At 41.0% G+C, this 12494-nt stretch overlaps 1 protein-coding gene across 3 annotated transcripts; it reads right to left on the bottom strand.

Annotated features, from left to right (window-relative positions):
• Window positions 1-1044: 1044 nt before the first annotated feature.
• ddi2 (DNA-damage inducible protein 2) lies at window positions 1045-11471 on the bottom strand. Of its 3 annotated transcripts, XM_056402249.1 has the most exons (11): window positions 11362-11471; window positions 11031-11203; window positions 9444-9573; window positions 8711-9100; window positions 8472-8598; window positions 8105-8232; window positions 7395-7523; window positions 6786-6889; window positions 6433-6625; window positions 4037-4085; window positions 3608-3707 (listed from the first exon to the last, which is right to left on the bottom strand). In XM_056402249.1, the coding sequence occupies exons 2-10, from the start codon at window positions 11166-11168 to the stop codon at window positions 4075-4077; spliced, it is 1350 nt and encodes a 449-aa protein (XP_056258224.1). In that variant the 5' UTR covers window positions 11169-11203; window positions 11362-11471; the 3' UTR covers window positions 3608-3707; window positions 4037-4074. The 3 variants fall into 3 exon arrangements, with proteins under 3 accessions (XP_056258208.1, XP_056258215.1, XP_056258224.1); XM_056402233.1 differs by lacking the exon at window positions 4037-4085 and having other exon boundaries at window positions 1045-3707; XM_056402240.1 differs by lacking the exons at window positions 4037-4085; window positions 11362-11471 and having other exon boundaries at window positions 1045-3707; window positions 11031-11355.
• Window positions 11472-12494: the final 1023 nt, after the last annotated feature.

Below are 12494 nucleotides of genomic sequence, written 5' to 3'. Positions count from 1 at the left end.
CTCCTCAGCTGGATCTACTACCCTGGGTTGAATAAGCAAAGCCAAATTTAGTTAACTGTACAGATTATAAAGACTACAGATTTACAGCCTCTCTTACCCTTCTGAACTTTTGTCCTCTTCATCGAACAAGGAAGTTGAGTTGGCTTCTCCAAGTCTAGGAACTGAGGAAAACTTTGGCACCGAGTGCATTTTCCCCAGATCCCATGTGCTCTTTAAGGCCACCGCCCTGATGGCAGAAGATATGTCTATGGGAGAACTAGAACAGGACAAACATATTTTACTGCCATAGTCCTACATAAAATAAAACATTGACTTTTGTAGATGCACCATGTGGTCCTTACCTGCCAACCTCAAGCTGGTTCAGGGAGTCTCTGCTCTCCTCAAGGCCTCCGCTATCCTGTGCATTGTTGTTCTCCAGAGTGTGAAACCCTGAAGAAAGCTGCTCTCTTGTCTTCATGGCTGGTATTTGTGATGTCAAATTATTTACTAGATGACTGTTTCCAAAGTAGGAGTGTTGATTAGTGATGACGCAACTGTTCAAAGAGTAGCTGTTCTCTTCTCTGCAATCAAACTGGGCCATAACGCTTCAGCCTGAGACCGTTCTCTCACACAAGTCTGTCACCGAAACTTCATTTGAAAACTCTGCCCCAAAGTGCAACTGTGACTGTGTATATCCACGGCAGCATCCTTCACCTGCCTCGCAATCACTCAGATTAATCAGTCTCTGTTAAGTGCAGTCTGAGCCTCAAGCAGCAATCACAAAAACTAGAATCAGGTGTGACTTTTCTCACACTGGCTCACACAAACTGAGGTTTCAGACAGATGACAGGAGAGCCACAACTCCAACAAATCATTATCTTCATTATTGATTTATCTGACATCTATAAAGTAATTGCCTGAAAACTCCATCACAATTTCCTGGAGTCAGAGGTGAATTTCAAATAGCTTTTTTTGTTATATCAGCTATTCAGTTTACTATCATGTAAGACAAAGCAATGAATCGAATGGTGTTTTTGTCTAGAAAATGACTTATGACACATGGTATACAAATACTAGTTCCATTTTATTTGCAATTTAAAATTTCATACAAGATAAAAGTAAATAATTCAATCTGCCTGAACATTGTTGGTATATGACTCAAATAAAGCCATTAAAATCCTTGATATATGACGTACTGACAAAACATTTGACAGTCGTGAATGGCCATATTTGAACAGATTACAAAATGAAAATGGATGTTTTTAAAGGTATGAACACACACACACTATGATGGTTTGACACAAAATGGACTTTTTGAACAGGAGCTACAAACAATTTTGAAATCTACACATGGCAAAGCTTTCAAACTGTGGAGAATGATACATACAGTACAAGATACCTTCTGTTATACACATACTGATTTAAAAAAAAAAAATGCCATCTATGATCATACTTCAACAAACACTTGTGGCTCACTTGATATTTCAGTGTGATAATGGCTGCAAATTTAGGGGTTTTCTACGTAACTGTAGAAATGATTTGTAAACTTGATCAAAAATGATCAACCCTGGGAAACTGCAGCAGTTCCCACAATGTCGCTTCTTTATAATCGGGTTCTGATTTGTGAATTGAAGGGGCCACAAACATCAACAAAAATCAACATGATGCTTTTTATTTTTTATTTATTTATTTTTTTTAATTGGCAAATTGCTTCAAATATCCATATTTGTGCTGAATGATCTAAAGCTGACCAGACGGTGTTATTCTGGCATGGGGAGTAGAATAACAGCTACTCCAGTCTGAGATTATTTCATCGATGCTCCACAAATTATACTCTCGCTCAATAGTAACTTCATGAGATATCAAAGGGGAAATTATAACAATATTTAAAGAACCAGTCACACACTGGGCATTTAATAATATGTCAATGTTGCGACAACAAAACAAAGAGAAAATCAATCTATCATACCAAATCTCTAAAAACCAATGAAATGGGTGGGCACCCAAAACATCTGCATGCAAACACACCTCACATATCTGTTATATCCAGAAAAGTATTACCAGTTGTCCTGTTTGATCTTGGATATTCTGTATGACAAACCAAGAGACAGCATTTCCCTGTGTTTATACGTGCTCCCTGCTAAAAAGGGACTGAGACATCTGGATCAGTAACAAGGTATAAATAAGACAGATGCTGAGTTGGGAGGCTGGGGACTCGCATGAGTGGTTATGAGTCTAGGTGGGCACAGTGATACTGCGGGCTAGTAGTGCCAGCAGAGCTAGCTCCACAACCCCATGGGCTTGTTCCAGTGCCTCTGCAGCCTCCCTAGCAGAAAAGCCTGCTGCCTGGATTCTCTGGATGTGCTCAGCTGGAAATTGTTCTATAAAGGGATGCGGAGAAGGGAGACGAGGGGCTGCAGATGTAGGCTGGGGAGGCTGAGCAAGAGGGGGGACAGAAGAGGATGAGGTGCTAGAGACTTCTTCAGGTGAGCCCACTGCCATAGACAAAGGGCTGAGAAGAGTCTGCTCAGTCTGGAGGCCAAGAGTGTCTGGGGTGTTGTTGCCAGAGGCTTGTCCATCTGCAACCCCTCGCCCCTGCTGCCCCTCAGGAGGTTCCCTGAACTCCAGGTTCCCAGCAGGATCAGGAGGAACCTCTTGCTTAGTCTGGGAAATGCTGATGTTACTGGCTTCATCTAACCCACATCTATCTGCCCCCCTCTCCCTGGAGCAATCAGGATGCTGTGGCGGCCCTTGTTCCTCCACAGTCTCTGCTGTATCTCCGCCAAGATGTTCATCCTGGCCAGACAAGTCAGGCACAAGACACTTAGATGGTCCCTCATCAGACACAGCAGCAACATGGTTGGCTTTGGCATCGCTTGGTTCTTCACCAGCTGTAATGGCAGTAGATGGGGTAGGCTGGGTGTTTTCGGGTGTTGGGGTGCGTGGCTCAGGGGCCACTTCGTCTGTGTCCTGTATGAACGGATGTGAGGGGGAGCAGGAGGTGCTGTGGTTTTGTCGGTTGTTGGATACTAGCAGCTCGTGGAGCTCCATCAGAGCGGCTGCCAGTGAGGGGATGCTGTCGGAGCTGGAGCAGCGCTCTCCTTCAGGCTGGTCCCTCTCCGAGGTCACCACGCCGTGGGAGGTAGTGGGGGACTCCATTTCAACCGAGTCAGGTTGGCTAGTAACACTTGGACAGGCTTCAGTGGTATCAGCTGTGTCAAACTCAGTCATCTCCTGCTCCATGGGTTGAATGGGGGAAAGTTCCTCTGGATGCGGGAGCATGGAGCTGTTCACTACCTCAAATGAATCAGCATCACCCTCTGTGGCTGTACAAAGTACCTCACCCTCTGGATACTGGGATAACGTTGGCATGTCTGCAGGAGGGGTATGTGTGGGGAGGATGTCTGTTGAGGGACTGGGTACAGGGGGCACTTCAGAGTTGCTATGGACAGGCAGAGGGTGAGGCTGGACCTGATGGGTTGTAGAACCAGCAGCCTCTGCTAGGGTCGAAGGCCGAAGAAGCTCCTGAAAGCCAGGTTGGTCCTGGCACTGCCCTGGTGCTGAGGCCTGCTCCATGGCGGCCGGGGCAGACTGAGAGCGATCCAGGGTCTGGGGCTGGCCAGAGGAAGGGTTTTGGGAGGGGGAGGTGGATGAGGACATTTGGTCTAAGGTTCTGGGTAATGTAAATGGTGGGGGCTGTGGTGAGGTAGTTTGTCCATCTGCAGTGTCTATTGTGAGAGAAAATATAACTGGGAATTAAACAGCTGGAATGTGTATGAATCTTGTCTGGAGCACTACTTTGAATCATGTGCATTTTCAAAAACAACCCAAAACAAAAATGTCCCTACTGAAACTCTTAAATACTTAAATATCCGTTGTTTGTTAATTGTGCTACATGTTCCTCTTTAACAGTTATATGTGTCAGAATAAACACATAAATAAGTAAAAATGAAAGTACAACATCAATTAACCAATCCAGCAGCAAAAAAGGAGCAAAATAAAAGAAATAAATAGCAATGGACTTAGCACTGGCAATGGACTTGTGAATTTGCAGTACCTGGTTGGTAGGGCCCTCTCCAGCTGTCTCCAAATGCATCAGTGCTGTCCTGCTCAGGGGTTAGGGCACACACCACACACATCATGCAAAGGGACGGAGAAAGTTAGCAGTCACACACAGGGCATGCACCAACCTATCAGCCTTTTCACACACACAGATGTGAAAAGTGTCATCCAAAAAACAACTTGAGCCTATGGCCTGATAGAGAGGTCACACTGTAATCACATCGCCTATCACTAAACCGTAGAATACTCAAATCAGATCACTTCAGAATGTTTGATCAAAATCAATCATAAAATAATAATAATAACCGTCAGCCAACTGATGCCACAACATGGCGTCTCAACTCTACTGCTGCTTTCTGTTTGAATTCCATTTGCAATCTGCAGCCATTAGAGGACATGGCTGGCCAATGGAAGCAATAACAGTGTGTTGACTGGGTGTGTCAATGGCAGTTGCACAAATGTTAATGTAAGCCTTGACAAGCATTAAAGGGAAACACATGACTATGTTTTGACCATCTTGAATGTTGCAAAGCAAAATTCAAAAGATCTCGCACATACATTCTGATTTTTACAAAGCCTGTGTAATTCATATTGCGGTATTGCTATTAATCATCTTATGGAACGTTTCTCGAAAAAGCAACTAAGAAACTGTTATTGGAAAAAAAAAAAAAAACAGGCAAGAATGTCTGTCACATATTAATCCAGTAAATTAAATACCTGATAAACCAAGAAATGTCCTTAAAAAAACCCAATATTACCATGAACACTAATACACTCAGAGATATTGTGGGATATAACAGATAGATACCAAGACATAAACAGTGACTGACTCTTTGACACATTTATATCGCCTTCATAACAAGTTTGTGTTGGAGTGTACAAGTATACAAACAGTCTCACAGTTTCATGTAACATTAAAAACAATTCTTAATAATTAGAAAACTCTTAATTATGAGACCATCATCTCATAATAATTAGAAAGCTTCCTCACAAATCTGAGGATAAAGAAAGTGACTGTATAACATCCGTTACCTTTTGAGTGACAGGACTATGTTAACGCCACCTGATTTAATGTGCTTTGTGTAAGTTAAAACACCAGGAGTTATTAAAGTTTCTTAGTAATGATGATATTATCATTAGTATGTCAACACTGCAGGTTTTTTAAGTCACTGTTCAAGCATACACATGAAAAGCACATTATGTCTGGAAGTAAACTTGGACAAAGCAGTTTTCTGACAATGTAATTTAAATGCAATCTGTACATCACCAGTAATGTTTCCTCTGTAACTTCTCTAATTCAATTGAGATCAACAATTAAAGGACGCTTTAAGCGCAATACTAAGATCTTACGATTATGAAATTACTTTCTCACATTTGCAAAATCCATGCAAGACATCATTTTGGATTTTTGTTTCTTTTTTTTTTTTTACAGAAATCAGAATTATGAGAAAAGGTCAAAGTAATTTCTTTTTCTGTGACAATTACAATACAATTTTGTACTGATGCTGCTGTGATAATCTTGCTGTTTTTTTTTATTTATTTCATGGTCTGTGTAATGTACTGACTATTACAAGTCAGTACATTACACAGACCATGAAATTATATTAAAAAAAAACACTGTTTTTTTTTAGCACCAGATATTCCTTTGTGTTTGTCTTTGTAGGTGGCTTCAAGTGCTGTTCTCAAACTCCTTCAGAGATCCATTTGCACCATTGTCCAACACAGAATCTGACTAAATTTAACAGTCCACACTGAACTCATGACAATGAGACATGCCTGGTACTGCTGATTAGTACTGATGGCTCCTTTCTGCTAAGTCTTTTCTTCAAAGTGAACAGAGGATCATACCCACCAAGAGCTGCTAAAAACCAGGTGGTATGGGCTGAACATCCTTATGTTCATGAACTGACCAGCAGTGAAGTAAAATGGTGGACACTTTCAAACAGATCCTCTACAGGGTTTTATAAGACACAGAGAAAGCTGCACTGTGGCATACCCGCTAATGGTGCATTACCTCAATTTACCGTCAGATAGAGATAAAAGCACTAAAGAGGTGTTTTCTCAATAACTATGATACAGAAATACAGTTTCAAACCATGAATGTTTCCCTTTAAGCCCCAAAAAGCTTGATTTCAGTGAAGATCTCATTGATCTTCTTTTCTTATATTTGACCGAAAGCTTTCAATTTCCTGATCTCACCTTATTCTAAAGCACAGGTATTTTGCTGTGGTGATGACATGAGATGATCATGTGACTGAAAATTCAGATGACTGCATAAATGGGGTTGAGAATAAGAAGCTTTAAGTGGCACATGCACATGTAGTTCTAACTGAGCTGGAAAAAGCTCAATGAAAAACAGGCTGAAGTGCAGAGATGGGAGGCAGTTCTTACCGCTTTCTTGTATGGACCTCTGAAGTGCCTCTGCAAGTTCTCTGTCAGCTATCTCATCTGGACGGGCGTCTTCACGCCCCTCTGCTCCATATGCCAGTCGGGCACACTCTGGCAGCTCTGCCTCAGACAGGAAGCGAGTTTCAGTGCCTGTAGTGCCTATTAGAAGCACGCTCTTCTTCAGGTCAATCGAACACTACAAGAAAAACAGGACAAATACTGAACCTGGTACATTTTTCTTCTTTCTTGTACATGTAGTATACACAGAACAAAAAAGTGGAAACCCTTGTATTATTTAACTCCTTCCAATCCCATACTGTATTGCACTCAGTGATCAGATAAAAAGGGGCTCACACCTGGTGTCTCTTCAGCATATCCAGGCCCAGTAGCATGTCCATCGGTTGGTCCTCCAAAATGGAGAAAGAACAAGGAAGGAAGTCCCCTTCTATCTGGACCTGAGCTAGATGAGTGCAACAGGACAACACAATTTCATCTACACTGAAATGTCAAGTAGAGGCTTCCATATGGATGCCATTGAGGGAATAGATCAAGTTTGGGAAAATCACTCTACATACTCAAGAGTACGACAATCTCTGACAGCATTTTATATCTTTGTGTGCAGTTTTAACGGTACATTAAATGGTAAACTTAGCTTTACTCAGCCAGTTTGTGGATATCTGCAGGGAATTACAAGAATTCATCTTCTCCAATAGGTTTAATACTTAGTTAAACCAACGTTGATAATGTTTCTTACCACATTTCATAACCACAAACTGTACAAAATCCTACAAGTTCAATTATCATTTGAAAGTACATATTTCAAACCATAGCTATGGTTGGAAGTGAATAGGAAGTGGACTCAAAGGCATCCAACGATTGTACTAACTTCAACTATCTCACCATTTACTTTTCTAGGAACTAGTCTGGACTTGCCTTAATCACTTTTAAAAAAATCTGTCACCAACCCAAATGAACTCTGCCAATGATCTTCTGGGTGCCCACTCCCTTGGCGATCCCGGCCCAGCGTCTGTCCACCAGCCGCATGATGTTGCAGCGCTCGGCACATGCTTGGCTCATGATGGTCATCTGAGCTCCTAGAAAAAGGGAATGTCAGGCTCTATGAAATGTACGTAATCTGAAGTAATAAAACACGATGAGGTTTAAAAATGTGATTATAAGGTAAATGATACTGATAAAAAGTAAAGCAGACTTTATAGATGTTTCCTGAGCAAAAAGAAAAAAAGTGATGACCAAAGGTGGTTTTGATACATAGTAAATTAAGATTGCATTTTTGTCACAAAATTGTAATGTTGATATACACACAAGTACATGCAATCAAAAAACAGTAAAACAAGCCCAAACTAAATCGAATTTCCAATTTTCCATTCCAATTTTTGCAATAGTGGGAGAGAAGAAATAAAACGCATCATCTGATACTATCTGACATACAGAATGTTCAAAACAGGAAAATGATTGTTCAAATCCAACTGTCACCAAAGACTTAACAGAGGACTACATTGAGGGTTACATAACTGCTGATATTTACACTACACTAATATCTGTTGAACCACAGAAATGAAACCACTGTCTAACACACCAACATTTTAGTACCACTTTGACTCTTGGCCCAAAAACATTGTAGCTACATATTGGATCAGGATTTAATGCTCATTACCTGAGTCAACAAAAGCTTTCACAGGGTGGCCATTGACTTTGCAGTTGATGTAGAGCATAACCACCTGCCCAAAGCTTTCTGGGGCCTCCTCCATTGCAATGGTCATGTTTTCTTCCACATTGTGCTGCCTGGAATATCCACAAATCCAAGTGTAAGACACTTGACACAAGAATGAAAACATGTTGCCTGTATGTAGTGAACAGGTCGCTTTCCTTTCTTACATTCTGATTCACTTAGAAAATACAGTCAAATGCATGTAAATCACAAATATTGCACTGCGTATTATTTCAGCATAACTTCTGACCGTAACCACCAAGTGGCAAGTGAAACAGAGTGAGAAACAAACTCCACAGTCTCTAGACCATACCTGATGTCTTCCTCGATCTTTGCTTGGGCTTCCAGATCAAAAGGATCAGCAGTCAGAAGTCTGATTCTCTCTTGCTCTCTCCTGGCTCGATCCTGCTGTTGCTCCAACAGCACTTTAGTGAAACGCTCTGAGGAAACAGACAGTTACACTTACGTGACCGACTCATATCTTGTTGAAAGTAAAGGACCATAAACACAAATCATGACCTGTTATGGATGTTTTGGTTTTTTTCCGCTTACCCAAGTCTCCACTCAGAAGGGCCTCAGCAAGTGGTGGGTTTCGCTCCTTCAGGAGTGAAAGCTCATGTGGATTAGACAATAGCATCTGCTGGAGTAAGGCAGGGTCGTCCAGCCCCTGAGGAGAGGAGCCGCGAAAGGCCATTGGCGTGGAAGGTTGTGCAGGACGCTGCTGCTGTGACTGCTGCGGCTGCTGCGACTGCTGCGGCTGCTGCGACTGCTGCGGCTGCTGCAGCTGCTGTTGTTGTGGCGGCTGCTGCTGCTGCTGCTGTTGTTGTTGTTGTTGCTGCTGCTGCTGCGGAGCCTGTAGCTGTGGCCTTATTGCACCACGCTGACTGGTTGAAGAAGAGGTGCCTGGGACTGTGATAGAACGAAAGTCGATATGGGGCAGACCTGAGGGGCAGAGAGGATAAAGATGTTAGGATACTGCATCTAAAACTCTTCCTACTAAATAGATGATACATTAATCTTTTATGTCTTTTCAATAGTGTTTCTTTGTGTTCACTTCCTGTAAATTGCTCTTACTTTCCTCATACTTTCAATGATTTATCTTGATTTTGTTGGCAACCCCTCCCATGATTAAAAAAAACCTGCAGGTCTAGCTTGCAAACTAGAACTAGCAGCATCAATTAGATGTGTGTATTTGTGTGTGAAACAACATTATGAATACCAGCACCAGCTCTTTCTATTGCAACCTTGATAGGTTTGGTGTAACTATAATAAACATGTGCATTACCTGGGAAGGCTGGCTGAGTTGGTGGTGGCCTTCTGTCAGCTTGCCTGAGAACCACCACATCTCCATCCTTAACACCATATGTCCCCAAGGCACGAGTGGGGTCTTTGAGGGGCTGTTCTACATATGTGATCTGGACACAGCAAAATACAGAACATTTAATTAAATGAAATATACAGTTTCAATGTCTAGGCAATCCAATTACCTGATACCTGATGAAACAATTGCCTTCTAACACAGATCTACAAGGTTACATTACTGCTAGCTACTTGACTAATGTCATGTGTCAGTACATTTGTGCAACTTATCATTCTCACTTTCTGTTTCCAGCGTGCCCACAACTACATTTCATAACATACCAAACTGTAGTAATAATGAAAGAGAAGTGAGGTATTTTCAAAGCCTGTTTTCAAAGGCTGTAGTAATGCATTGGATTGTGAAGTCTGTTCATGTTACCAATGTACATGTTAGGGCTGCAGCAAACACTTATATTCCTCATTGATTAACCTGCTGATTATGTTAAACATTTAATTTAAAGAACGTGCGAAAATAGTGTAAGATCTCAGATCTCAAATGTGAATATTTGCTAGTTTCCCGGTTTTCTATGAGAGCTAACTCATAGACTTAAAAAAAAACATTTTGAGTTGGTTAACTTGGGCTTTAGGGAATAATAATGGGCATTTTCACTATTATATTTTCACATTTAATGAAAATAACTGATAGCCTTACATTTCTCCTACCCTATGATTACAAATACTACCTTAACCCAAGGTTTTTTAAGTGTTAGTTATTTGACACACTACACAAAAAAGAATAAAAGCAATAAGACAAAACACAACAAATAGGAACTAAAACAGTTTAAAAAAAACACCTAAGGTTCCTCTACCAGACAGGGGTCACAAGATTGAGAACCTGTTGATACTTCCAATTAATCATATTATGTAGATAAAAATTGTACGGAGTGAAGCTTGGCCTGTTATGCTATTGTGTTATGCTATTCAAGCAATACGATTTTTTGGGCAACTTTTTAGTGGCTCTCAATGAACTTAAACAAAGTACACAGCAACAATAACAAGGTCCAAGGACATAGACGTGGACATATAGGAAAAACAAGGACAACAAAGCTGAATAAAGATAAATAAAAATACACATATGGCTAGTATGTACAATCCAGTACAGAGAAGTAACACTAATCTTTAATCTCTGTCAAGGTAACTGCACCATGTTTCTTGAGTAACGTTAGACAGCCGTTAACTGACGTTAGTTTTGATGCCGGCGTACAAACTTTGTTAAATGTATTAACTTCAAGTAATATTAAGTACAACCGTCCATCCGTTAACCACTAGACAACAGTTAGCTTGTTGTAAGGTTGACTTTCGGTTAGGTTAATGCTACCTACAGACAAAGCCAACACTTTGTAACTGTTATTGACGGTTAGGGACACAAGTCGGTAATTTTGTCTGTTGTTGATAACTCAAGTTTCGCAACAGCACGTTAGTCAAAACAGCAAAAGCCCGATTCATGCTAGCAAATCGGCTAGCTAGCCATTAGCTAGGTTAGCTCTGTGGCTACAGCGAGCTTGGGTCTAACCTGAATTTCCCCAGCTGGGATTCCTGATTCCAGTTCACAAAGTGCTACAAAGTCTCTCAGCTCCAGCTCTGGGGACACATCGAGGGCGAAGGTGGTTTCTGGGCGATCCCTCGGCGCGCAGAAAACGGTGACCAGCATCGCTTTTTTTGGGGCAGGATCAGTGGATAAACCCGCTGTAACAGATTGCGGTTAGTGTAGTTCCTTGTTTCACAGTGGAAAACCCAGTTATTATTTGGATTTTTCCCCAAATTTAAACCCCTATTTCAGTAGAAACTAGCGTTAAAGGGGAAACTAGTAGTACACCAAATGGCGTTGACTGCTTTGCACTTACTGGGTAGAAGCCTGATGTGACAGTTTCTCTTTTAACAACAACTCAACATCAAGTATTGCTCAGTAGTGCCGCATTTCATCCAGCTTGTTTTTCGACATGTCGCATTACAGAATTTGCAGTCGTGAGTAGTTTCTTCTTCTAATTTTACAAACACTTCAAGTCAGTTTCCTATTACCACCATCTAGTGGACCTATTAAAAATTACACACACTTTACATTTTACTTGCAGGAACACAATGTTAATGAAACTAGTCATAGTTATATTTTGAATATTGCTTGGTATTGAAATAACATAGTAAAGTCCATAAAACTAAAGCTGCATCATCAGCACATTTCGTGTACAAAGTGCTTCACATAATAATATAAATAGGAAATACAGCATTAAGGGTCCGCGCATAAAGTGTAATTCTTCTGCAGTTGTCCACGTTGTATAATGAAAAATGCAGTAACCCTTTAAGTTTACGGGGTATTGCCTAATTCCTTGCAAGTGCAAATGTATGTAGACGTTTGTGAGCTCGTTCTTTATCAGCCAATACTGCCTAAACGCTGGTTATAATTGGCGTGTGTTATTGTACCACTGGATGAAGACGTGCAATTCAATTCAGCACAGCACACCAAAGCGTCAGTTTTCTCCATTATCCAACTTGTACAATGAAAATTGAACAAGGAAGTCGACAGCAGGAAACAGAGAACTCTCGTCTTCAAAGTAAAGGTTGCGCGTTTTGAACAAACCAATTGGCTACAGCGGTTTTTTCCCGCTAGCCCACAACTGATTGGGAATAAATGTCCAAAGAATAGTAACACATACTGTGGGAAGTGGGGTCACATCACTGCTGGGCTAAAGAGCAGCAGGAGAACAGATGTTCTAACTGGGCACCTCACACATTGGATGTTGCTTGTTCTGTGTCCTGAGTTTATTCTCTGTTTGCCCTTCAGCTGAGCTGCTTCCCTGTATCATTTCACCTTTGTTCCTGAGTGCGTGGAGTGAGTTTATTTCATTGTATTTTCTCAAGTCATGTTTACCTTGTTGTTAAGTAGTACATTTAATCTCCTTGGTTTGTAGAGTGAGAATATATTGATGTACTGATATTTTTATTTAGAATTGTTCATTGTTGTTTATTCAAGATAATATGA

Source organism: Seriola aureovittata, chromosome 2 (genome assembly GCF_021018895.1).
Source record: "Seriola aureovittata isolate HTS-2021-v1 ecotype China chromosome 2, ASM2101889v1, whole genome shotgun sequence".
Classification (NCBI taxonomy): Eukaryota; Metazoa; Chordata; class Actinopteri; order Carangiformes; family Carangidae; genus Seriola; species Seriola aureovittata.
The sequence above is the reverse complement of the archived record's forward strand: the minus strand, read 5'-3'. Positions and strand labels throughout refer to the sequence as shown.